At 41.5% G+C, this 27,233-nt stretch overlaps 1 protein-coding gene across 1 annotated transcript in view; it reads right to left on the bottom strand.

The window, feature by feature from the left end:
• Nucleotides 1-1,216: 1,216 nt before the first annotated feature.
• LOC104447056 (cysteine-rich receptor-like protein kinase 14) overlaps nt 1,217-27,233 on the bottom strand; it is a 69,788-nt gene continuing 43,771 nt past the window's right edge. The window contains exons 7-9 of the mRNA XM_039313903.1: nt 6,838-6,967; nt 1,396-1,565; nt 1,217-1,312 (exon numbers count right to left, since the gene is read on the bottom strand). Of these exons, the coding sequence (XP_039169837.1) occupies nt 1,217-1,312; nt 1,396-1,565; nt 6,838-6,967 (396 nt within the window). The remainder of the gene's footprint in view (nt 1,313-1,395; nt 1,566-6,837; nt 6,968-27,233) is intronic.

Genomic DNA, 27,233 nt, shown 5'->3' with positions numbered 1-27,233 from the left:
CATAGAACACAAAACTCGATCCAACCGTTCTTTGACTAGGTCATCACCCACACAATTATTCATCCAGGTGAAGGCATAACCCTTGTTATCCATGTCCATTAAAAAACAATCATGTAAAACTTCTCTGAAGGAATGCATTCTATGTGGTTCAGCTGCCCATCGCCCACCTTTTCCCTAGGAAACAAACTTCATGAAAGTCACCGGCATACACCCACGGTAGATTATTTGAATAAGCTATTAGTCGAAGTTCCGTCCATAGTTGTTGTTGAAGCTGATAAGTTGCTGGAGCATGAACACAAGTTAGACGCATAGTAGTCCCCACTCGAATATATGTGCGGGTTGTATCAAAAAGTGCTGAGAAGCTCTCTCTATATGGATTGTCAAGTCATCATTCCTGACATAGCTAGTCCGCCAACCAGTCCAACGGGATCAAGCACATGTGAATTGCTAAATTTCAAATGCTGTTTCATCTTTAGGATAACCACCTTCGATTCTTGGTCTTCGTCAAAAAGAGTAAATCGGGCTGTTCTTTGGCCACTAAGGCCTTTAGAGCCGAATCTGTCGGGAGAGCCCAAAGCACTGGCAGTTTCAACATAGTAGCTTCATTTGTCTTTTGGTGGCTGTTGAGGGCCAGCCACCAATGCTCATGTTCCGTCGCACACGGCCGATAAAATGGGTGTATCCATAAGTTGCAATTCATCGAGAGATTCTGATATATTCATTCGTGACTCATAAGGATTATATCGTGTAACTTTTTGCTGTTCCTACTTTTGCAGAAATCCTATTGGTTCTCAACTTCTTTCAACAAGGAATGCTCGGTTCAGTGCTGAAGTTCATTGTCCTTCACGGGAATAGGGTGCACCACTTTAGGAAAGGTAATAGGTTAGGTAATTGCTCTGTGATGTTGTTGATCGGATGGTAGTATATTAGTACCCAAAGATGAGCGTTTGAGATATCCTGTAGTAATGTTATAGCTGGAAGGTGGTTCTTTTTGAGTTTCGTTTAGCTTTGCGGGCGGTATGATTACAACATCGGCGAGATGATTCCCCATGTATAAATGCGGGCTGAAGGATCGTTTGAGTTGGGATGTTAGTGGACAGGATTGGTGGAAGTGCAAGGCACCGGAGATGGGTGGAAGAAGGTGGGGTCTCTGGTATGACTTCATCTTGATTATGTGGCTTTGCATAAAAGGTTAGCCAATATGGACTATGTTCTTTTACCTCAACTCACAACCAATGGCCAAAAGCAGTTTCTCTTTACCTTCCATCTTTGCCTCGGTGAAAGGAATAGTTGGGCGACGTAGCGTAATGTCCTATGGTACCACAAGAGTAACAAAAGTGTGGTAGACGCTCATAACGAAAGTCAAGCCATATGGCTTTTACGTGAGATGCGTACTAGTTGGCCAATTTTTAAGGGATCCTTGAGGTTTAGCTCAACTCGAGCACGACCTGTTCTAAGAGTCGTCCCATCTTTGTGGTCCAACTTAACCTGGATAACACGACCTACATGTCGCACAGCCTTTGCAATCATCTCCTCCGAACACCATTCTAGAGGTAAGCCATACACTTGCAATCAGAATTCACAAGTAGAGAAATCATAGCAATGTAAATGTGTGTTGGCCATCCAAGGTTTAAAAATTACTAAATTACTAGAGAATAGCCAAGGACCCTCCTCTAGTACCCTATGTTTGTCTTCTTCCGTCTGAAATTGCGCTACATATATGCCCGCTTCCCGTTGGGAAGTATCAACTCGATCGGTTCGCCATAGGCGTTTCAAGGTACTTTGAAAAGCCGGAAAATTTATAAAGGGTTCGATAGAATTTTACCAACTAGGATCAATTTGCATTCTTCAATCTTTGCCAAGGGCAGAGCTTCATTCAATCCTCTATTTGTTGTGCAGACCATAGACACCCCAATTTGTGAGGTTTTGGTGGTTTCAGCCGTCTTTTGTTGAAGAAAATACAGATCAATTAACGTGAGATCTAAATAATCCAATCAGAAAAAAAGGTTAGCTTATTCTTGTTCTTAACATGCCATTTGGGCTTTCTCAATCATTTTAACAAAACCTTAGGTTTGGTTTTAGTTCGCGCCATCTCTCGGTGAGGGAATGTAAACCAAAAAGGGCATGTAAACCAAAATTGCATCATCGTCCCTCCCACGCTATTTAATCCTTGTGCTAAGTTTGCTAAGAAGTCATTCAATAACAACTCAAATGCAAAACACTAAACAACCAATAAATCCACTAACCAAATGAGACCTTCCACGGATTACTTTTTCTCCATCTAATAAAGCAACATGCAAAGACAATAACCATCGGGAAGAGAACGTCGAAACTACCCCCGGCAATGATGGTGCGTAATGAGTTCGACATATTACTGCCAACATCAAGCAACGAGTTTAATCCAATTTGACATTGAAACTCATCATTACTCACATTGCAGGGGAAAAGTACCAAAAAAAGTCATAAACATTTTGTCTTTATGTCAATTTAGTCCTAAACCTTTTTTTTTTTTGTGTCGATTTAGTCCTAAACATTTTTAGGTTGTGCCAATTCAATCCTTTTCAGCCAATTTTGGCCAGATTTTGCTGATTGGATGCTGGTCGGCTAACACGACTTAATCGGCGACGTAGACAACTTTTAATAATATTTTAATATTTTTGAATTTTTTTCCGTTTTTTTTCTTTTTTTCATTTTTGTTCTCTTCTTCTTCCTCTAGCCGGTCATTTGGACCTTAGTGACCGACCAAAGGTGACGATCGGCGAGGTCGACCTCGACCTCGCCGACCACCTCGCCGGTGGTCGCGAGGGCAGCCTTGCACCGGGCGGTGAGGCTCGCCCTCGCCGGATCTAGCGAGGGTCGAGCCTCGCCCATGGCTGGCGAGGGCGAGCCCCGTCGGCTCATCGGATTTGGCGAGTAAGGGGGTTCAAGCGGGGGAGAGAGTTGGAGGGGTAGACCACTAGCCACCGCACTGAGCCACGGCCGTCGGCCTACGACCGCGCCTGGTTTCAGCGCGAAGCTCCGGTAGGCGTCTGTCCTTTTTGTGCCTTACGTTGGTCGGACCAGGCTGGATCTCGCAGTCATCCATCGCACAAGCTCGTCCCCGACCTTCCTTTGTTTGTTGTGCACATCTTGGATTGTTCTTCAAGGATTCGGTTCGAGATCCGAGGGCATTTGATCCGGGGCGGGAGAGAGAGAGAGAGAGAGAGAGAGAGAGAGAGAGAGAGAGAGAGAGAGAGAGAGAAAGAGAGAGAGAGTCCTTTCCGGCCAAGCCAAGGAAACCCTAGCCACACGAGACCACTGCCGCAACGTTGCCGCCCGATGCCGTCCACCCTTTGCTCGCCACTTCGCTAACTTTGTCGCCATATCCAGCGAGGCTGGCCGGGCTCGCCCTCACCGCCTAGGCTTCGAGGGTGGCCTCGCGGGCGGGAGAGGCTCACCTGGCCAAATCTAGCGAGGGCGAGCCTCGCCGCCTGCGCGAGGCCACCCTCGCGGCCACCGGCGAGGTGGCCGACGAGGTCGACCTCAACCCGGCTAGCTATTGCCTCGTTCGGTCGCCGAGGTCGACCTCGACCTGGCCGACTATCGCCTCTAGTCGATCACCGAGGTCTAGTAACCGAATTTGGAGGAAGAAGAGGAGAAGAAAAAAAAAATTAAAAATAAAAAAATTCTAAAATATTAAAATATTATTAAAAGATATCCACGTCGCGCCTATTAAGCCACGTCGGCCGACCGACATCCACTCAGCAAAATTCAGCCAAAATTGACCGGAAATGACTTAATCAAGCACAACCTAAAAATGTTTAGGACTAAATCGGCACAAAAAAAAAAGGTTTAGGACTTTTTAGCACTTTTCCCCACATTACGAGATTCAAATTATTCTTTTCATAGCATGCACACCTAGACATTTGGCTCGATTACATGGAACCGACAATTTCATGGGTATCTAATAAGGCTTTTTTTTCCAAATAGTAGGCACGGACCCTGGATAAGCATTTAATTCATGATTTTTAAATCACTAGTAACTGTCAAATTAAACTAATCGTTGGTGATTGGGGCATTTGCGGGCGGAGAGGGCAGCCGGACGTCGGGCACCCCGCCGCAACCCATATCCGGGCGGCGAGGTCGCGGGAGGACATTGCTTGCTCTCGGTGCAGGTCACGGCCGGGTCGCGCGACCTTGTTGGATCTGGGGCCAGCGAGGTCGTGCGACCCCGCCGTGACCCAAATCGGGGCGACAAGGTTCTCTCGCGACCTCGCTGCCCCAAAGCCGAGTCATGGCGGTCGCCGAGAGGATTCGCGACCTCGCCACGACCCAAGTCGGGGCAGCGAGGTCGCGTGACCCCACCATGACCTTGATCTCGAGGGCGGCGAGCTCCTCCCGCGACCTCCCCGGGACTGGGTTGCGGCGGGGTCGCCCGACCCCCGGCCCTCCCCGATTACCTCCGAGGCTGCCTGAGTTAGATGTCGGCCGTCGACGACAGATTTCGATTGCCGGCGGCACGCCCTTGCCGATCAATTTTTTTCTTTTAATAATTTTTTTATCACAAAAGTCCTTTGTAAATATAATTCCTCCAAATACCATTTTGTTCAAAGATATTTTTAAATTGTAATTTAACAAACGCAATTTGTATTACGAAAAGTCCCTTCAATGTAAAGTCATTTGTATTTTCCTAATAACTTTCCTCAAAAGTCTAACCAAACGCACCCTTAATAGTGCATGGAGCCAAAAAAAAAAAAAAAAAGTGGTCGATGGAGATTGAAGTAGATGAGGACAATAAAGGAAGAAGACCATTACAAGATCTTCAACTTTCATTGATAGATCTTTCCCTTCACAAGGAGTGGTCAACGATGGCGGCTTAAATGGCGCGGGATACTATTCTTTCCACAAAGAGTGGTGCTGGCATCACCGTCTCACACGGTATGACGGTCAAAGAATGTTTTCCGTCTCAAACACAAGCACTAGGAAGTTTCCGAGCAAGACACAAGTCTCCCTCTCTTTCATCCAAGATGTGTGGCTGAGGATTGACCGTCCATTTTCCAAGCTAACGGTACGGTTAGCTAAGCATTTTCCACAAACGCGGGGTCACTCTCATCGAGGCCAAAGTTGGTCGTAGGAGCAACGCCTGCATCTAGCTTTACGCGGATGAGTTTGGAACTTTGGCACTTGCAGTTGGGGCTGCAAGAATGCAGTTAATTTGCTTTGTCGAACCACGTGAAGAAATGATTTGATAGGATCGCATGGTGCATTATAAGTAAAGAATCCAAGCTATGATAAATCGCACATATACAGTAGAGTTACATATTCTTAAATTCTCTCTCTCTAAACATTTTTTAATTGGAAAACAAAATAATTATGTCATCCATGGCCATTGCGTTAAATGAATTACATGCACAAGAGGTAGCTTCACTTATATTTATAATATTAATTAGTACATCTAGCATTACTCTTTCTCAATGATTAACTTGAAACATTCAATGAGTTTAGAGAACTTTTCAACTTATCACATAACAACAAATGAAAAATGTTTTCTTTTATTAAAAATAATATTCTCAATCTCGTACTAACCAAGATTTTGAAACTTGCCCATAAAATTATGTGGAAATTCAATTATAGGGATGCAAATATAACAAGTACCATAACTCATGTACAATACTCATTAGAGTGCTATATCTTTTAATTGATTACAGAAATGCCATTACTATTAAAAGCATTCGCTTGAATGCAATAATTTTTAAATTTATCACCTGAGTGACATCTCTGTTGGATTTTTGACATTTATGGTGAACAATTATCAAAAGCTATGGCAATAGAGTGAGACTCATAGCGAATGACTACTTACGCATGATTTGTTTTGTTGAATATAAACTTTTTGCTCCTCTTGAATTGTTAATAATTTTTCTTGTCACGTGAGCCATCATGCCCGCGTACGTAAGACTGTTGTCTTGGACATAATTGATTTTGTCACAATTGTTGAACTTGACTTTTGCAATAAATCTTCGTCGAGCCCAGTTTCGTAAGTACTTTAATCACTTTGGTACAAAGGGTCAGAGAATGTCATATCCCATGATAGAGATTGGGATTGGGGTAGAAAAGGACCGCAACAAAAAGTATATGGCGAAATATTCAAAGTTGATCTTTTCCAACACAAGCTCCTATGGACCAGGTCAAAGTGTTTTTGCGTGACATGACTAAACCATGAGTGCTTCGTTTTCTTTACATAATATTAAATTATGATGAAAAAAAGTACAAAAAGATATTTTGATGATATATCAATAATTTTTGAATTTTTATTATTTTGAGTTCTATTATTTTATATTATTTTATTATTATTTCTTTCTTCTTCTTTTTTTCCTTCATTTTGGTTGGTGAGGTGGGCCCTGTCTAGATTTGACAAGGGCCGTGACCCTTACTAGTGGCTAGCGAGAGATTGCTAGCCATCACCCAATGGCTAGGGAGGATTGTTGGTGACCCTCACTGACCAAAACGAAGAAAAAAAAAAAAAAAAAAGAAATTATAAAAAATTCAAAAAATTATTAAAGTATTATTGAAAATGTCTACGTATTTGGTGTGTCACATAAGACAGTCGGTATTCACAGATAGTGACTTTCTACCTAAATTAACTAGATGAATTAAATTAGTACAAATATAAAATAGTTTATGACTAAATTAATTCAATTAAAATGTTTAATACTAAATTGACAACAATACATTAAATTTATGAATTTTTTGGTACTTTTTCCAATTAAGTTATAAACATCCTGTTGACACCTAATTTATTTTTGAAATACATATTTAAAAAAAAAAAGTGAGAGGGGGCTGGGTCGGGCCGAATCTGACCTTGGCCCAACCCGCCCCTCCTCTCTTCCTCTCCTTCTCGCGCAGCCCGGCCCAGCCTCCCTCTCTCTTCGGCCCGGCCTGCTCCCCCTGGCTTGTCTTCTTCCTCCAAGCTGTCCTGCGCGCGCAGGACCTACAAAAAGAAGAAAAAGAATGCAGCAACAAAGGACAGAGGCAGAGGAGGCAGTGGGAGCGTTCGACTGGAGTTGGTGGTCGGGGAAGCCACGCGCACCGGCCGGAGAGGGATAAGGGGGAGAGGACCATCTTCACCGAGACGATTTTCGCCTGGCCCAGGATCTTCTTCCATGCTTCAGAAAAGCGTCATTTCTAAGCATCACAAAGGAGAGCACGGCCTTTCCAGAGGAAGAAGCATCGCTCACCATCTTCAGGGTGCATTTTTCTTTTTAAAAAAAAGGAGCATTTCCCATCTTTTTTTCTCTTGAAACTCACCCGACTAGCCACCTCCACCATCTCCATCTAGCTACCTCCTGCCGGCGACTGCTCTCGCATTCCATTTCCGAAATCTTACTTCACTCCTTCCTCGTCACCTACTTCTCTTTTCCTCCAATGACGTCCCCCGACCCATCCATGGTGTCTTTACTCTCACGGAAAGAATAAAAAGAAGCATCTTGCTCTTTCTCTTACCTGGGCACGGTCGCCTTTGAAACCCCACACAAAACCTTAGAGCACAGCGGATCGACGTCGCCCTGCACCTCCAGAACGTCATCTGCCCTCTGCCATTCGTTGTCGCCATCCCCGACCTCGGTGGAATCAATTTGAAGCTAGGCACGAGTTTGGAGTCGCTATTCTCAACCTTCGCCGCCGGCAATGTCCGCGGCTTGAGGCCGCCAAGCCAGTCACCGATGGCATTTGTGGGTGAGTGGAGAACGGTGTGCCCATGACCTGAGCATTGACTATTGTGGGCATCTAGTTCGGTTTGCTTATGATCCTGCTGCGGTTTGAGCAGCAAATGGTGTCCCCCTTCTTGTACCATTGAATTCACAAGTACCGGCGGAGGATCAAGAAATTACCCGACCCTGTACATATGTAACAGTCACAATCGTATTGTTAAAACTTGCTTGAACATAAATAACTCCCTTTGATATTTTACATGTATTTTTATGTGAACCACTGCGGGCATTCCTACATGAACCAGTTCTTGGTATAGATTTTGCCATACTTTATCATTTCATAAATCAAAATTCGAGATATATGGATATATCCATTTCATGTTGAAACAGTTTTTTTCTTACATGCTTGTTCTAACAAATGCGCTGATGTTACGACGTTAAGAGTAAATCCTGGTAGATGATGGTATGAGCGGAGTAGATAGGTGCGGGGAGCCTAAGCCATTTTGATTAAGCTTAGGTTCTTGTAATGTTTTGAGTCATCAAATGTTTTTAGAGGCAAGGCTGGTATATTGTGGAGACCTTCGGCGAGTTACAGGAGGAGGGAGGTTGAAGACGTAGAGAATAAGACAAACGGAAAAGGACAAAAAAAGAGAAAAATATTAACAGAAAATAAAAAGGGAGAGAAAAAACATGAAAAGTGCGCATAGGTGTTCTGTTGTGGGCTGGGCTCATTTCAAATGTGGGCCAGAAAACGACTTAAAAAAAATAAAAAAATTCACGGGCTTTTATAATTAATTCCGAGCGGCCTTTTAGGGTTAATGTTTATGGTCTAACCCGATACAATAGGGTTCGGGTCTGTTTAGTTGGGTCAGGTCTCTTGACCTGGTCCGAATCCTTTTTTTTTTATCAACAATAAATAAATATTAAAAAGAACAAAAAATCAGTTAAAAAATTGAAAACAATAAATAAAATTAATTAATTAATCAAAATTTTAAAAAAATTCGAAAAATATTAAAAAAAAAATTTCAAAAATCCCAAAAAAAAAAATCGTAAAAAATTTAAATTAATATTCATAAAAAAAAGTTCAAATTAATCCTTTAGGTTAATTTCTTTTAAAAGGTAGGAGTCTTTCGGTTAAAAATTATGCTTAAGGTTGACCAAGTCCTTAGGGCTCTACCTTAGGGTTTCAATTGTCCTTAGAGACAAATGCCCTTGATTGTGCAATATTGATACGTTTATTATGACTTCCCTTAGCTTAGTTAGGAATTAATCTTAATTGTTAAATGCTTCTTTTCCTTGCAATTTAATCAATGCCTTTTCGATTATTGTTTGTTACTTTAATGATTGTGCACTCACATGATTACCTCACACGTTAGTCGAATAGGTGTAAAATTAATGCAAACCGCTTGACAAAAATCATTTTTTTTTTTCAAAATGAACAATATTAGGTACCAAAATGACACTAATAGTTTAATTAGTGTAATCAAATCCCCGAACCTAAATTTTCTAGTCGCGTAGGAAGTGAGGTATACTCTCATGCCTCACTTAATTTCTAGCCGACCTCAATAGGTTAGTGGTGACTCATTCTTTAGAAAATTTTCATACTCTCAATTTGAACATCCAATGTCGTGTGAGGTATGGGCTTGGGAGAGCTTATATCGATCATGGGCTGTAGGCTCGTATTTTAGGTAATGTCCCTAAACCTATTTCCGTCTCCAAGAGGTAGGTCGTAACACATATGGATTGGAATTTACTTTTCCTTACTCCTAATCTTGTTAGGTTCACACTTTAATTTTTTTCTAACTCTAAAAATATGAAACTTGAATAGAATATACTAGTTGACATATAAATTGGCCCATATAATATCTTAATATTTTTCTAAAATTTTTGATAACATTTTAATTTCAACGGGTAAAAAAAAAAAGTACATTCTCCCAACCCCGTCCTTTGGACGAGCACCATCATCTCCTTGAACCTGCCCCAAGATTGATTACCTGGGGATTGGTTTCACGAGGATCAGGCGTGCTGGCTGTGTCCCTTAAAGGGATCGTGGCCGGTCCAGCAATGGGGTTGGGAATCTTTTTAAGGCCCCAACCTTGCATTTACAGGAGACAGCACAGGGGACTCTCACCCCATGGCGGTTCTCCCACCTGTTTCTCCTTTGAGCAGTTTAAGGACCTGCTCAGGTCCATGTCACTATGTTTCTCATTAGATAAAAAGTCTATTCTTCCGAAAAGAATATGTACAATTATTACATCATTATTGCTGGGAGTAAACAAAAAAGAAAAAGAAAGTTGAAACTATTTCTGAAAAAAGAAGATTAGTGGGCAATGCCGATGGGAATGGAATGGGAGAGTACGATATGGTAGAAGGACGACCACAAAGTCTCTGAAGCAATGATTCGACGTAGAAGACTTCTAATATAAGAAGGAAATGACTTGCAAATTGAATGGATCAACCGTATATTGAACTCCTAAGCATAGCCTTGACCTTAAATTTCGATTTACAGATGGCTATTAACCACTAATGATAGAAGTTCTTTGTGGAGTTCTCTATGATACATCGACAGCGATATCGACAGCAAAAGCCGCGAGATACATCACCCGAGTGGTGAGAGGCGGCAGAGTTGTGAGGGGAGAGAGAGTGAGAGAGCTCAAAAAGCTGTTTTGTGGGTTTTTCTCGTTTTGGCTAAAAATTGGCGCATCAGTGTGTTTCTTTTTACTTGTTTGAGTTTGCTCTTCATGTTATGTTGACATTAGAAGTTTCATGAATGATTGAATGTGGTCGAGCAGCAGCATTAACGCGAGTCACTCGAGAGGGGGCCAGCTCTCCATAGGTCGTTAGTGAAGGCCATCCGGCAAAGGCGGGTGGAGGATGCCACCCCTCTGAAATAAGAAAATCAACTTTGCTTTTTACATTTCACTATTTCCCTATATTCCATTGAAAGAAGATATTAAGACATAATATCGTTATGTAGTGTGAAGCAAAAACAAAAATGTCTTTCGGAGATTATATTAAATCGATACAAGTTATAAGGAGAGAGAAGCTAATAAATTACTTGAATAGCTTGTTTTGTACATCATGTTAGATGATGAAGTAATATTTGCATCCTGACATATTTTCTTCAAAAAACCGACTCTTCAAAGCAAATTGCATCTATCAAAAGCTTGAATTAAATATTTATCTATCCGTGTACCTTGCATGGTGTTTTATGGATTTTCAGATAAATGGGTATGAGTTTATACCCTCTGATTATAAAAATAAATAAGAGCTTCCACTCTATTTCACCTTTCTACTGCATATTCTCCGATTAATTTTCTAATGAACTTACCACTTTAAGCCTTTCAAAAGCATAAACTTATCTTAACAACAGCTCACATCGTCTTATTTCCAAAGATCTAAAGCTCTAAAAGTAGCATAAAATTCTTTATCATAAGTACAGTAATTCTTGTGGGAATTATTCAAATTCTGTATTACTACAGAATGCAATAGGCTTTCCTTCTTGACTAAGAACCACACCAATTCTCACATTAGAAGCATCACAATCAATTTCAAAGACTTTATTAAAATCTGGAAATGCAAGAATTGGAGCCACAGTTACCTTTCTAGGGAGTTTGAAGCTTCGTTGTGCCTCTTTAGTCCACTTGAAACTTTCTCTCTTCAAGCATTTGGTGATAGGAGAAATGATGATATTGAAATGCTTGATAAAGTGGCGATAAAAAGATGTCAAACCATGGAAACTTCAAATATCATGAATAGAGGTTGGAATGGGTCAACTTATGATCACCTTCACCTTGCTAGAATCCATCTTGATGCCCTCCTTAGAAATAACATAGCCTAGGAAGACAAGGCTATTAGTAAAGAAGTGACACTTCTTTAAGTTGACATATAACTTTTGCTCCCGAAGAACCTCGAAAACTTGGAAAAGATGCTGCAAGTGTTGCTCATGAATAGAGCTACAAACAAGAACGTCATCAAAATAAACAACAAAGCTGCTAATGAATGGTTTGAAGATATGATTCATAAGGCGCATAAATGTACTAGGAGCATTAGAGAGGCTGAAAGGCATGACCATCCACTCATAGAGGCCATCTCTTGTTCTGAAGGCAGTTTTCCATTCATCTTTAGCTCTCATTCGAATTTGATGATATCCACTTCGAAGATCAATCTTAGAAATAATAATAGCACCATGGACTTGTTCAAGAAGATCATCAAATCAAGGAATAGGATAATGGTACTTGATGGTTATCTTGTTTACCACTCGACTATCGATACACATATGCCACGACCCATCCTTCTTTGGCACAAGAAGAGCAGGATCGCACATGGACTCATGCTTTTTCTCACCATTCATTTAGCCACGAGTTCATCCACTTGTCATTGAAGCTCTTCATGCTTTTTTAGGGCTCATTTGATGTGTTACCTTGTTTGGAATGGTGGCTCCCAAAACAAAATCAATACAATACTGAATTTCTCTTATGGGTGGAAGATCGGGCGGAATCTCTTTCAGAACAACATCCTTAAACTCTTGAAGAAGAGGTTCTACTTGAGAAGGGACATCATGGTGTTCTTCATTCTCTTATAACACCACAAGAGCATACGCCTCTGAGGATTCTTCCAAAGCCTTATCAACTTCAGATTTAGAAAGTAAATTATTTCCTTCCCCATTAGATGGTTTAGGAGTGCTCTTCATTTTAGAAGGACCCAAGGTGATTAACTCCATCTTTCTTAGAAGCATAAGTATTCTTGAACCCATCATGCTTAGTTTTTCTATCCAATTGCCATGGCCTCCCCAAGAAGCAAATGACAAGCATCCATGAGAACAATATCATACCACATTTCATCTTTATATATTTTCCGATGGAAAATTGAACAAGACATAGCTCATCAACCCTTACCTCATTCCCTTTGTGAAGCCAAGAGAGCTTGTAAGGTTGCGGGTGCTTTTCCGTCTTGAGGTGCAACTTCTCCACCATGCAATTTCCTCCATTGATGATGACATCACACACCTTTCCATGAGAAGTGCATTGAGTACAAAAATATTATTTCGAAGCCACATACCATCCTCACTAGGAGTAACATTAAAGACGCAATGAAGAATTAGAAACTCAACTTGATCTCCATAGATAACTTCATCTTTCTCCTCGGATGTTTCATTTGTACCAAGGAAATCTTCACATTGCTCTTCCTCAAGTTCTTATACTAGAGAGATGATCTTGTGATTTGGACATTTGGATGCAATATGTCCAAAACTAGACATTTGAAACATCGGATAGAGCTATGGCGCTTGGAACTTGACACTTCATCATTCTTAGGAGTCAACTTTGAAGCGGTCGCCCGAACATAGAAGTAGATGCTCTCTCGCCCTTAGAAAAGTCTTCTTTATTCCGATATTGAGAGGTATGCCCATGAGCCTCTTTAAGTTGTCGATCTACCTTAAGTGCAAGTTGACAAACATCATTATCAGTCCAATAAGGTTGAAGTTGGATAACATTACTGATTTCATATCGAAGTCCACTAGGGTAACGGGCAATAGTTTGCTCCTCTCCTTAAGAAACATCACAAACCATCATGAGGTGATCAAATTCAGCGGTATGTTCTTCCACGGATAGCTCCTTTTGTTTGAAATTGTGGAATTGAAGGAAAGTATCTTGATGATAGTTTGGTAGTAAAAACTTCTTCTTCAATTCTTGCCTCATCTTCTCCCACGTTACGATACGGCTTCTTTCTTCATGAGCTCTTTGTTTCTTCAAGTGCTCCCACCAAATTGAAGCATTCTTTTTAAGTTTGATAGCAACTAGCTTCACCTTTTAATCATTCGAAATGTCTTTGTAGTCAAAGACTCTTTCTACAGCATGCTTCTGATTGCATCTTCCCTCGAATTCAGGAATATCAACCTTTACATAGGAATCTTGCTCAATTCGATGAAACCTTCGATATTGACGTCGAGGAAGTTCTTCCTCACATGAAGCATGACTTCGAGCATCCACAAAGGGGTTGATGTCCTCTTCATCAAAGGGACCATCTTCTGAATCATGACGCGACTCATCACATTCCAGACGTTCGAAATGTTGCAAATGCTCCTACAGTTGCTGCACTTGTCTCCTTAAATCATCCACCTCCATGTCTCATAGGTCTCTTTCCTGAGCTATAGAAGACACAACTTTTGGTCCACATCGATGATGACCAGCCATTGAACCAAAGCTCTGATATCAATTTGATGCTAAAGAAAGTGTAGAGAAGTAGGAGGTAACACAAGTGAGAACTAAATTGGATATATCGCTTGCCACTTGTCGGAATCCACCTAAGAGATAAGAACATAACAAGAAATACTTCTTGTTCTCAAGCCGAGGATTAAATGACTTATCACTCAAAATAAATCTACATTCTTATTTATCATAGCATGTTTATATAGATGAACTTGGAACAACCCTCCAAGTATGAGTAATTAATAAGACTCTTTGGGAAGACAAATGACTCATAAATAAATACTCTAGAAACCTTATACACATTTACTAAACCTTGAAAATATAAGAAATAAATATTAGTGGGTGTAGCTATCCAAGACTTGCTTGATTTGATGAATGTGGACACCCTTCAAAACACGCGATTACGAAAGTATCGGTATGGTTACTGAAGTATTGGTAACTATGCGATCGATAGAACTTTCGTTGAACCGATATTGCCTCCGAATGCTCCGACATCAAACTTTCAGAGATATATGTAGAGAACTCCGTCGAATTGCTCGTCTGAATAATTCCTTCCACAGAAGTGCCAACTTTATATTCAATTTGCTAATCTAGAACCCAGGGCTCTTTTAGAATATTAATTAGAAGACTATAATTCCCTCAATACTGTGCTTTTGGAATTAAATGGTTTAAATGGTAACTCACTTGTTGTATACGTACAAAATTCAGCCATTTACATCAAGAGGGACAAGTTTCATATATCACTTAGGAGTTTTTATGCACGTTTGACTATATATTGAAAATTCGATGCTATTTTCTCTCGTCTTCAAAGAAAATCTTTATAACCAATCCAATCAAGAGCATACGTAAGGCCACGAAAACAGTAGTTTGTGGCCTTTGGTCACATTTTTATGTTGCCTTTAGTCTGACCAAAGGCGAGAAATTTCATGTTTTTCGTTGTAGATTCAAAAAGTCCCTCTTTGATTGGATTAATAGCGAGTGGCTTAAGTTTTATTTAAGGTGAACAAACTTCATTTTTATCTCCTAAGGGTGTGGTAAAAGGTGACAAACTGGTTCACCCTAAGGTGACAAAATCCAATATAGAGTATTATTTCTAGTGCCACCGGATAGGATTCATTAGCTAATGTTTCCAAATTTAATGTTTTTTCGTTGGAAACATATAAACCAATACCCATAATATAAAAATGGAACCTCCCTCAGTGAAGTAAATTGAAATTTGTCAGCTTTGGTTCATTATGTCGCCTTAACCTATTTTTCTTATAGCGCCTCTAGGCTTCACATTTTAATAGGCTGTTTAGATTCTTATAATATAATATATGCATGGAGTAGCCTGTTTTGTTTTTAAGTTTGAAATTAATTTGATTTTCATTTTCTTTGAATTTTTTAGATGTTGTGGGTGTACACTTTGGTTTTTTCCCTCGAAATCAATGCTCCTTCAAGGCCACTTTAGTGGGTTTAATCTCATGAATTTACATAAAAAAAAATCTCATGAATTTACAAAAAATGAAGAGAGAAAAAATGAAAGAAGAGAAACCAGTTCGATTTCTATTTCAAACTGAACTAAGCCCAAAAATATGGTTCAATTCAGTTCTTAACCACAACAACGTTTGATTTGGTTTCATTTTCCTTTAAATTGTATTTATTCGATGTGATTTGGTTTGACGTCAAAAACCTAAACAAATCATGCCATGCTTATCCCTACACTTTACTATTTTCATGGGGCTTATAAAGTGTGACATCCCGATTTTCCGATTCTATTTTCAATAAATTGAGACGGGCATTTCGTTGGCACGCATATAGTTCTTTTCCTTGAGTTGGCCACTCATGTGGAAACTAGTCTATCGAGTGAAGCTGTTAAGAGTTTCCAATGCATCGACTCGAGAATTTGACCGAAGCGACCTTTCGACCGAGCTAGTTTGCAAGGGTCATTACGGCACAATTAAAATCGATTAAAGATCGGAGATAGGTCGACTCGACAGAGGCATGTGATCAGGTGTGGGTGATTCCACCAGATCGCACAATTCATGTCGATCGGCACTGGACCGACTTTTCTATCAATTGGGTACCTTGTGTTCGTATTTGAAACCTTGAGATTACCCCGACAACCGAAAGTCGCCAATGTTTCAAAGATGTACATTGTGGCTTGAGATGATCAACCATAGGTCAAATGCATAAAAATCTCTAAAGGCTACCCGGTAGGTTGGACCGCGCGGTATCGTGCCAAAGTGAAATTAACCGCGGAATTGAGATCGAATTCAGAAATTGGAAGTCCGGGTGTGTCACAAATCATTTCCAGGATCATTGAATCATCTTTGGAAGATTTTTCATGCAATCAGAGTTTTTCAGCAATTAAATTAGAGAATGGTTATTTTGGCTTGAGAAATTAGTAGGCCCGCCTTTGGTCTTGCTTTTGGGAGTTAAGTTGGTTCTATAGACAAGTGAAGATGTGAATTGAAGTGTGGTGACATCGGACTAATTTTGTGGACTTCAATTTGATTCAATTGGAAGAGAATTGATGAAAATTGAAGAAATTGGATGTACAAAAATTGGACCCCGGAAAATGGAATTGAACCCATTGGAATAAGGTTGTGGGAGTTTTGAGTGAGTGGAGTATGACATCATCCATGAGGTCATGGTGGGCCATTTTTGTGGGATTAAAGAAAAAGGAAAAGAAAAGGGAATGGTCCCATCTCTCTCTCTCCCCTTCTCTCTCCTTCCTCTCTCCCTTCCGTTGGTTTCTCCTCCATCTTCTTTGTGCGAAAGACCAGAAAATTTGCAGAGGAAGAAGCCGAAGCAGTCCTCGTCGTCCGCCTCCTTCGCCGCTCATCGCTCGCCGCCGGTGCCGTCGTTGTCGCCGCCGTTCGCGCGCGCAGCCGCGTGTCCGCTCACCGTCGCCCTCTCTCCTCCATCTCGGGTTCTTGCTCGAAGACCCATCAAATCGAGCTTGTCGAAGAAGCTGCAGCCATGGCCGTCGCTCGTCGCCCGTTCGCCGGAGCTTGCCGTCGCTGCCCGTCCGCCCCGCTCGCCCGCGCTTGGCCGACGCCCAGCCGTCTCGGTGGGCCTGCTCGTGCGTCCCGGGGCTGTTCGGCCAGCTCAGCCGCGATTCAGTCACCTCCGGCCAGCGTGAGTCCCGCCGGAACCGCCACCTCGCCCACCAAGCTGCAGCCGCCGCTTCTCTGCCATTCCTCCGCCCATTCCGCGTCGGATCCGCCTCCTCCAGCCCCAAATCGGTGACTGGAAAAATGGGTATGGCAGCCCATGTTTGGCCCGTTTTGGCTGGCTTCCCGAGCCCGGATGCTCGGCCCGCCTTGAGGAAAGTTGATCCTCGCGTCGCCCTCGTCGTTTTGGTCCGCTCGGCTCGCTAATCCGGTGAGTTTAGCTCACTAAACCTCGCTTAGAGGGTTAATTATGCTTTAGGTGTGTTTAGCTTAAGTTAATTAAGCTTAGGTGGTTAGTTGAGTTTATTTAATTGTGAATTAGAATAAGAGGTTAGATTAACTTAAAGTATGTTTGGTTAAGGTTAAATTGATGTTTATATTAGTATAATGGTGATTTGACATAAATGAATTACTTTTGGGATTAAATAAATATTTCGAAATTGTTTAATAATTTAATAATATTTTATTATTCGAAATGATTAAAATATTATTATTTAATTATTTTCGGAATAAATTTAATTATTTATTAAATTCGAAAATTTTGTCAGGACCCTAAATTCTCGAATTTTCGTTGCATTTCTTTGTGTAGTCGATTTTGAAATTGACGTTTGGATATTATAAATTGAGTGTGGATCGTGAAATACATGGATATTATTATTTAATTAATTTTCGGAATTAAATTTAATTATTTAATAAATTCTGAAAATTATTTTGGAACCTTATTCTCCCATAATTCCGTCGATCGCCATTTGCTTTGTATTTAGAATTTGAATTTGATGACTGATTGTGGCAAATGGAGTGTGATTGTGATAAATAGGGATTCTTTATAAAATCCTAAGTGTAGAAATTGATGGAAGATTGGCTGTGATTGACCACCTAGTAGAGGTCGTGCTCGGTGAGGCCGTGATGTACCACCTAGGAGAGGTCGTGCCCAGTGAGGCCGTGATTGACCACCTATTAGAGGTCGTGCCCAAAAGGCCGTGATGGACCACCTATTAGAGGTCGTGCCCTAAAGTGAGGCCGTGATGGACCACCTATGAGAGGTCGTGCCTAATAGGGCCGTGATGAACCACCTATGAGAGGTCGTGCCCGGTGAGGCCGTGATGTACCACCTAGGAGAGGTCATGCCCGGTGAGGCCGTGATTGACCACCTATTAGAGGTCGTGCCTAGTGAGGCCGTGATGGACCACCTAATTAAAGGTCGTGCCGAGTGGGGCGTGATTGCCTTGTTTGTTAAACCTTCCTATAGGGCCGTGATTGAGAGCAATGATTGATTTGCTAGAATGACATATAATTGGCCGAGTCGATTGATCGCCGAGACGATCCAAGTAGTTGAATTGTTCCGATGATGTGATTGTGCCGCAGCTTGTTTGGTTATCATAATTGCACGTGGTTGAATTATATAAATTGTGCTAACTTGAGATGAAGGCTAATGCGAGGTAAGTCTTACGTGTGATGTGGTTAGGCCACTCGGGCGTATTTTCTTTCTAATAGGGGTTTAGGGGTTGAACTTGCTAAGACATTATCTCATCCCGGTTGTGGGATTAAAATTTCAGGTCCCGGTGGACGGAGTGGCCAGATATCTTTGGTTGGCCTTGAGGGGTTGCAGAGGTGAAGTCATAAGGATTGGAGAGCATGTCCGACTTGTAGGTCGTCGGACAGTTCATTTTAAGAGCCGTCTTTCGTAGACTTTTGGCTATAGGCCTTCGTCTCGTAACTCCGTTGGTTTATGTAAGTGATTGGTTGTGAAATTATTTCCTACTTTTCTATCCCGTTTTTTATTGTCGGGGTTTTATAATACGTTCGCGCAATAATAAAAAGAAATTGGGTCGGCGACTTAACCTGGGACGTCGCATTTGAATGACCATGGTAATTTGTTGACGCTCGAGGTTCGGGCGTGACATCCCCGTTTAAGTGGTATCGAGCATGGTCTGTGTATGGAGTGATAAGGTGCGATGAGTCATGGGATAGTTAGTAGGAAAGGCTTTTAATATGCTGATGCATGTGGTTGATAGGCTGCTTGGTAGCTTGTTTGTGGGGTCACTCAAATTCTAACCCGATGTTGGAATCGGAAAGCGGGTGTCTATAAAGAGCTGTAGGATGAGTGACCAGGAGTGGAGAACTCCTTGGAAGAGGACGATAGGACCTATACCTCGGGGTAGGATGCTGATAAGAGTTGGTATCCGAGGTAAAGCGTAGGCTTAGACCGGCGCGAGTGTGAGAGTACCGCTATAGGCTGGTACTTAGAGTGTAGTAGCACCGAGTGATCCTAGGTTTGATGGGATCATTCGGGCGCTAGTGTTCCTTGGAAGCTTGTTGGGTTAGTAAGTTCGGGATCGAGCCGCCGTTGTTGCCGTTGTTTCTACCGCTGCCGGTGTTGTGACCGTTTTATTCTTGCGCCGCGCCTTTGTTGAGGCCTAATCTGAGTTGTAATCGAGGATCAAGTCTCGTATCGAGTCAAGGTTCAGTTTAGACAGAGATGAAAATCGGTTGGGGAGAAAGGCCGATGTCGAAGAAAGATGCCTGTTTCACCCAACTCGGAAGAGTAGAATTGGAAAGTCGGTGCTCAACTCGATCGATGTGTGTTGTGTCGTAAGAAAAGACATGGATCTGTTCCGTGCTTTGTAAGAGGGAAATGACTTGTTACAAGTGTCGCCGGTAAAGCCATTTGATCAAAGATGGCTCGTATAGATGGATGGAACTATAGCTGTCTCGCCCGCCGTTGATGAGACGAGAATAGAGGAAACATGCTTCGGGACATTTAATGGGGTACTTGGAACAGACCCAGTGCAAAAAGGGTGCATGATATTCCTTGATAAGAGGTAAATGACTCCACGATTGTGTGCCGAGTCGGTGGAAAGGAGGCATGAGTCGGCCTAGTGTCGAGTAAAAAGGGAGCATGAGAGCTGTCGGCCGCAAAAGTTCAGGTGAGCGTAAGCACTTTCTGTTATCGCAGATTGGACACCGCTAGGACGGCTAGAGGAGCATGAAGGGATTGACCATGCATCAATCGGAAGAAGAATGTTTTTGAGATGTTGTTATCGAGTAGTACAGCAGAATTTTCAGTGAAGGTTATAGGATTTTCGTTGTGGTAATAAAGTGATAGAAAGATGAGTCTCTAACTATAGTTGTACTTGAAGGGTTGCTTAAGTATGACTTGGAAGTCATTTATGAAAGGGTTTGGCTCAATGAGCTTTCTATTGTTTTGAATCGTAGTAGTAACATAATTCAGTTTGTTGAGTTAGTGTGTGAAAGTTTTGAATCACTTTGAAAGTTGAAGAGGAACTTCGATCCTCGTTATTCGTCTTTGAAGATGACTTAGTTCTAGTTGTTGGTTACCGAATCTACTTGGTAACTATAATGGATAATGGATGTGTCGGTTGAGGAGCCGAATATGGAAAACTTAATCGTGGTACATACGTCTTCTAAGGTATTTTCGAAGAATTGTCGGGTTTCTTTGTCGAAAAGAGACATAGAGTTCGTGATTGAATTAGCACCGGAACAAAGCTAGTCCTTAAGGCTCCTTACCGGATGGTGTTACCTGAGTTAAAAGAACTAAAGGTGTAAATGCAGGAAGTGTTGGATAAGAGATTCATACTTTCCAAAGTGTATCACCTTGGGGAGCACTGTTCTATTCGTAAGGAAGAAAGTTGGTTCATTGTGCTTGTACATCGATATTTCTTAAGATCGACCGGAGGTCGGGTATCATTAGTTGAGAATCGGGAAGAAAGACATACCGAAGTTAGCATCTCGCACTCAATACGGCGGTTATGAGTTCATTGTAATACCGTGTGGTTTGATGGACACCTTAGTTGGTTGTTTGGGTCTAATGAGTAGAATGTTTAAGGGTACTTGAATCGGTTGTGATCATGCTCGGTAAAGTTATCCTGGTGTGTTCGAAGAGTGTCGAGGGACACAAGAGACATTCGAGGATGGTACTTTAGACCTTGAGTACTTTTGGATTTTACAATAAGCTTAGCAAATGTGAGTTTTGGGATGACTCGTGTTGCGTTCCTAGGTCACGTGATTTCGGAGAAGGAATCTCCGTAGACCCCCCCCAAGATTGAAGTAGTGAACAGTTGGCCAATATTGACTACGGTGACGAGAGATTAGAAGTTCGGGGATTAGCGAGATATTACATAAGTTTTATGGAAGGGTTTTCAGCATCAGCGTTGCGGTTGATTCGACTGCGAGGAAGTAAGAAAAGTTTGTGTGGACATATGAGTGCGGCGTAGTTTTCAAGAGCTTAAGAAGAAGCGACTACCGCACCCGTGTCTTGACCGTTCCATCTAGCCCCTGAAAGTTATGAGATCTATAGAGATGCGTCGTTTAAAGGATGGGGTTGCGTGTTGATACAACATGATAGGGTTGTTGCATACGCGTCCCGTCGATTGAGACCTCAAGAGTTGAGTATGAGACAGCTTATTTGGATGGAACTCCTTAAGGATTATGACTAGGATATTTGATATCACGGAAAGGTGAGCAAAGTTGCGGATGTACCGAGTCGAGAGTCCTTAGTTGCACAGTTGGTACTTAAGGATTGGATCTTATTTAAGTTCGAAATTCGATTTTCAAATTTAAGGTAAGCCACCTTTGAATCTTAAGACTACCCTCGAATTGAGCCGAAAGTTCAGATCGAGAATCAAATCGCTTCGGTGGATAGATTCATAAATTCAGAAGATTCTATAAGAGAATGTAGATGAGAGAGGTTGATTTTCAGATTTTTGATAACGAACGCTAAGGTTCGAGGACGATTGTATGTAATTGTCGATACGAGAGGTTAAAGAAGAGATCTTATGGGAAGCTCATCATAGCAACTTCAGCGTTGCCCAAAAAGTACGAAAATGAGTCGGAATCTATATCATCGGGATTGGTAGATCGGTATGAAGATGGATATCACCGATCAAGTTGTAAGTGTTGGATGCGCCGGTAAGTGAGAATTTGGTAATGTAAGCTAGGAAAGCTTTTCAAACTTGGAGAGAGTCTGTGTGAGAATGGAAGTATAGCATGATGGAATGTTATGACAGGTTATTAAGGAGTCGGGAAGAGTATCGATTCCTTTTGGGGTTGTGGTCGACAGAGGAACAGAGTCAACTCACCTAAGTAAGCCACGAAAAAATCTCGATTAGAGTAAGTATACCGAAGTGTGGGTATATCATATAAATCATCTGCATGAAGTGCCGGGGATGAATTGTATTTCAAATCTAGATCGATGTTCCAAGTTGGCGAGCTTTCGGATGGTTCTTTCTTAAGCGAGTGTATAGCGAGAGAGTGTGGAATTTCGATTGCTGAGATGAAGTTGGGGAAAGAAAGATCGCAGGCCAGGGTCAGTACAGTAGTCAGTGATTGCAATTGCCGAGATCAGTGTGAGAGTTATATCAGATCTTAACTAGAGGTTCCTAGTTTCAGCGGATCGGTCGGATAGTTTCTCTTTAATTAGTGTAGAGTAGAGTGTACGGGACTTAAGTCGGTTGAGATGAGATCGAGATCAGAAAATCGCAGGTCCGAGTTGGTTTAGAAATCGGTGATTCGGTTGCAATTATTAGAGACAGTTTAGAGATCGCTCGGTAATCGCTAGTTTAGCTTCGTAGATTTTGTGTTGAAGACCTTTGGAATTTTAAGTGGGTAAGTGTTTACTATTTTGGATCCGAAGTGGTTTGGGCAAGATAGCAATGATCTAGCAGCATTGTTACAAAAGGAGCAACCTTTGAGAAAGAGAAGATTATATGAGACGATTGTACCTCCACCTTTTTTTTTTGTTTAAGGATTGGTAAAGGTTTAAATTTCGAGGACAAAATTTTTATAAGAGGGGAAGAGTTGTGACATCCCGATTTTCCGATTCTATTTTCAATAAATTGAGACGAGCATTTCGTTGGCACGCATATAGTTATTTTCCTTGAGTTGGCCACTCATGTGGAAACTAGTCTATCGGGTGAAGCGGTTAAGAGTTTCTAATGCATCGACTCGAGAATTTGACCGGGAAGCGACCTTTCAACCGAGCTAGTTTGCAAGGGTCATTACGACACAATTAAAATCGATTAAAGATCGGAGATAGGTTATTTTGGCTTGAGAAATTAGTAGGCCCGCCTTTGGTCTTGCTTTTGGGAGTTAAGTTGGTTCTATAGACAAGTGAAGATGTGAATTGAAGTGTGGTGACATCGGACTAATTTTGTGGACTTCAATTTGATTCAATTGGAAGAGAATTGATGAAAATTGAAGAAATTGGATGTACAAAAATTGGACCCCGGCGGAAAATGGAATTGAACCCATTGGAATAAGGTTGTGGGAGTTTTGAGTGAGTGGAGTATGACATCATCCATGAGGTCATGGTGGGCCATTTTTGTGGGATTAAAGAAAAAGGAAAAGAAAAGGGAATGGTCCCATCTCTCTCTCTCCCCCTTCTCTCTCCTTCCTCTCTCCCTTCCGTTGGTTTCTCCTCCATCTTCTTTGTGCGAAAGACCAGAAAATTTGCGAGAGGAAGAAGCCGAAGCAGTCCCTCGTCGTCCGCCTCCTTCGCCGCTCATCGCTCGCCGCCGGTGCCGTCGTTGTCGCCGCCGTTCGCGCGTGCAGCCGCGTGTCCGCTCACCGTCGCCCTCTCTCCTCCATCTCGGGTTCTTGCTCGAAGACCCATCAGATTTGAGCTTGTCGAAGAAGCTGCAGCCATGGCCGTCGCTCGTCGCCCGTTCGCCGGAGCTCGCCGTCGCTGCCCGTCCGCCCGCTCGCCGCGCTTGGCCGACGCCTTGACCATCTCGGTGGGCCTCGCTCATGCGTCCCGAGGGCTGTTCGGCCAGCTCGAGCCGCGGTCGATCACCTCCGGCCACCGTGAGTCCCGCCGGAGCCACCGCCTCGCCCACCAAGTAGCCGCCGCTTCTCGCCGTTCCTCCGCCCATTCGCGCCGGATCCGCCTCCTCCAGCCCCAAATCGGTGACTAGAAAAATGGGTATGGAAGCCCATGTTTGGCCCGTTTTGGCCGGCTTCCCGAGCCCGGATGCTCGGCCCGCCTTGAGGAAAGTTGATCCTCGCATCGCCCTCGTCGTTTTGGTCCGCTCGGCTCGCTAATCCGGTGAGTTTAGCTCACTAAACCTCGCTTAGAGGGTTAATTATGCTTTAGGTGTGTTTAGCTTAAGTTAATTAAGCTTAGGTGGTTAGTTGAGTTTATTTAATTGTGAATTAGATTAAGAGGTTAGATTAACTTAAAGTATGCTTGGTTAAGGTTAAATTGATGTTTATATTAGTATAATGGTGATTTGACATAAATGAATTACTTTTGGGATTAAATAAATATTTCGAAATTGTTTAATAATTTAATAATATTTTATTATTCGAAATGATTAAAATATTATTATTTAATTATTTTCGGAATAAATTTAATTATTTATTAAATTCGAAAATTTTGTCGGGACCCTAAATTCTCGAATTTCGTACCGTCATTTATTTGTGTAGTCAGATTTTGAAATTGACGTTTGGATGTTATAAATTGATTGTGGATCGTGAAATACATGGATATTATTATTTAATTAATTTTCGGAATTAAATTTAATTATTTAATAAATTCTGAAAATTATTTTGGAACCTTATTCTCCCATAATTTCGTGCCGATCATTTCTTTGTGTATTTAGAATTTGAATTTGATGACTGATTGTGGCAAATGGAGTGTGATTGTGATAAATAGGGATTCTTTATAAAATCCTAAGTGTAGAAATTGATGGAAGATTGGTGTGATTGACCACCTATTAGAGGTCGTGCCCAGTGAGGCCGTGATGTACCACCTAGGAGAGGTCGTGCCCGGTGAGGCCGTGATTGGCCACCTATTAGAGGTCGTGCCCGGTAAGGCCGTGATGGACCACCTATTAGAGGTCGTGCCGGTGAGGCCTTGATGGACCACCTATGAGAGGTCGTGCCTAATAGGGCCGTGATGAACCACCTATGAGAGGTCGTGCCAGTGAGGCCGTGATGTACCACCTAGGAGAGGTCGTGCCCGGTGAGGCCGTGATTGACCACCTATTAGAGGTCGTGCCCGGTGAGGCCGTGATGAACCACCTAATTAAAGGTCATGCCGAGTGGGGCCGTGATTGCCACTTTGTTTGTTAAACCTTCTGTAGGGCCGTGATTGAGAGCAATGATTGATTTGCTAGAATGACATATAATCGCCGAGTCGATTGATCGCGAGACGATCCAAGTAGTTGAATTGTTCCGATGATTTGATTGTGCCGCAGTTGTTTGGTTATCATAATTGCACGTGGTTGAATTATATAAATTGTGCTAACTCGGATGAAGGCTAATGCGAGGTAAGTCTTCGTGTGATGTGGTTAGGCCACTAGGGGCATATTTTCTTTCTAATAGGGGTTTAGGGGTTGAACTTGCTGAGACATTTTCTCATCCCGGTTGTGGGATTAAAATTTCAGGTCCCCGGTGGGACGAAGTGGCCAGATATCTTTGGTTGGCCTTGAGGGGTTGCAGAGGTGAAGTCATAAGGATTGGAGAGCGTGTCCGACTTGTAGGTCGTAGGACAGTTCATTTTTAAGAGCGTCTTTCGTAGACTTTTGGCTATAGGCCTTCGTCTGTAACTCCGTTGGTTTATGTAAGTGATTGGTTGTGAAATTATTTCCTGCTTTTCTATCCCGTATTTTATTGTCGGGGTTTTATAATACGTTCGCTTGCGCAATAATAAAAGAAATTGGGTCGGCGACTTAACCTGGGACGTCGCATTTGAATGACCATGGTGGGATGTTGACGCGCTCGAGGTTCGGGCGTGACATAAAGTGCTCCATGGGTTTTAAATGATCGGATCTTTGCATTAATGGCTCTCGGATAATTAAAAGAAAGCCAACAAAAAAGAACCTTTTGATACTTCAACTTGGAAAACCACTTTTCAGCTCGATTTTCAAGGGCGGGAAATGTTTAATTTGCATCCACGTGAAACACCTACCTAGCTGTTTCTTGTTTTAGCGGTCTTTGTTAACAAGTGAACCAAACTTAAGCATCATTTAGTATATTGGAGCATAAAACAAAGGGTAAGAGAGTTAAAGAAAGAGAGGACAAATAGTTTATCATGACTAAAAATGTTTTTTTTTTAAGATGAAAAAGTTGTTCATAATAGAGATGTGGAATCGGTGAGGATACAATGAGATAGTTGTTATAAGTTTTTTTAGCTGCACATTTAAAGAATCTAAGTTCTGTCATAAGATTCTAAAATGACATGAACTAAGCAAGGTAATAATCCCAAAAGCTCAAGAATAAGCGGTGATTATTAGGTGAAAAAATAAACATAAAATAAAGGACAGAATCCATGTCGCAAACAAGTTAAGTATGTTATAAAAGTACATGGACAAAAATTCCTTGCTCAACCTGACCGCAAAGACCCAAAAATTTCAAGTCGGTTCAATTCACACAATAAGTAAAGGATTTCGGGTAATTCTTCGGTTAGGGTTTTTTTTTTTTTTTTTTTTTTTTGGTGTCTTCTCACTTTTGTTCCCAAGAATTCTCAAAGAGTACTATAATTCATCAAAACAAAATTTTTAAGGATTCAATCCAAAAATGGCAAAAATAAGATTGAAAATAAGAAACTTTACATGGTCTTAGCTTAAGGACAATGAGATTAAAGAAAAAAATGCAAGATACTCCCAAAATTAATCATTAGAGAAATCTTTTTCAAGGTACTCTGGCATTTCCAAGAGAGTGAAACCGAAGTCGAGGGCATTCTGACTTCTTACATCACCAAATAAATGAATAAATAAAACGGAAGACAATCCTTTTCGCATTTTTATATAACTTGAAGAATCATCTGAAGATTTAACACTGCAAAAACATTTCAAGCCAACATCGATCCTTTTTGGAGTGAATGATAGAAAACTTGTCCACATCATGTTGGGGAGTTGATGTCACCGTCATTATCCATACGGACGGGTGAAGTACCAAGATTGATCTGTTAGGAGAGTGAATGATCTGTAAACATTGACCTAGAGATATTTTAGTTGTCGTAAATATTCTCTTTACATAGTTGTAAGATTGTAATATTAGGTAATCTTTTATTTTCATCATATTTTGATTTCCTTACAATTTTATTGTAGAATCCCATTCATTAAGGGATTTCGTGGTGTATATATATTTGCTACAATTGTTGCTGATGCTAACATACAATATCATTTTCCTCGTTAAAGTGGGATAGATCGTGTGGAGAA

Source organism: Eucalyptus grandis, chromosome 5, assembly GCF_016545825.1.
Source record: "Eucalyptus grandis isolate ANBG69807.140 chromosome 5, ASM1654582v1, whole genome shotgun sequence".
NCBI classification, from domain to species: Eukaryota; Viridiplantae; Streptophyta; class Magnoliopsida; order Myrtales; family Myrtaceae; genus Eucalyptus; species Eucalyptus grandis.
This window is presented reverse-complemented; position numbering and strand designations above follow the sequence as displayed.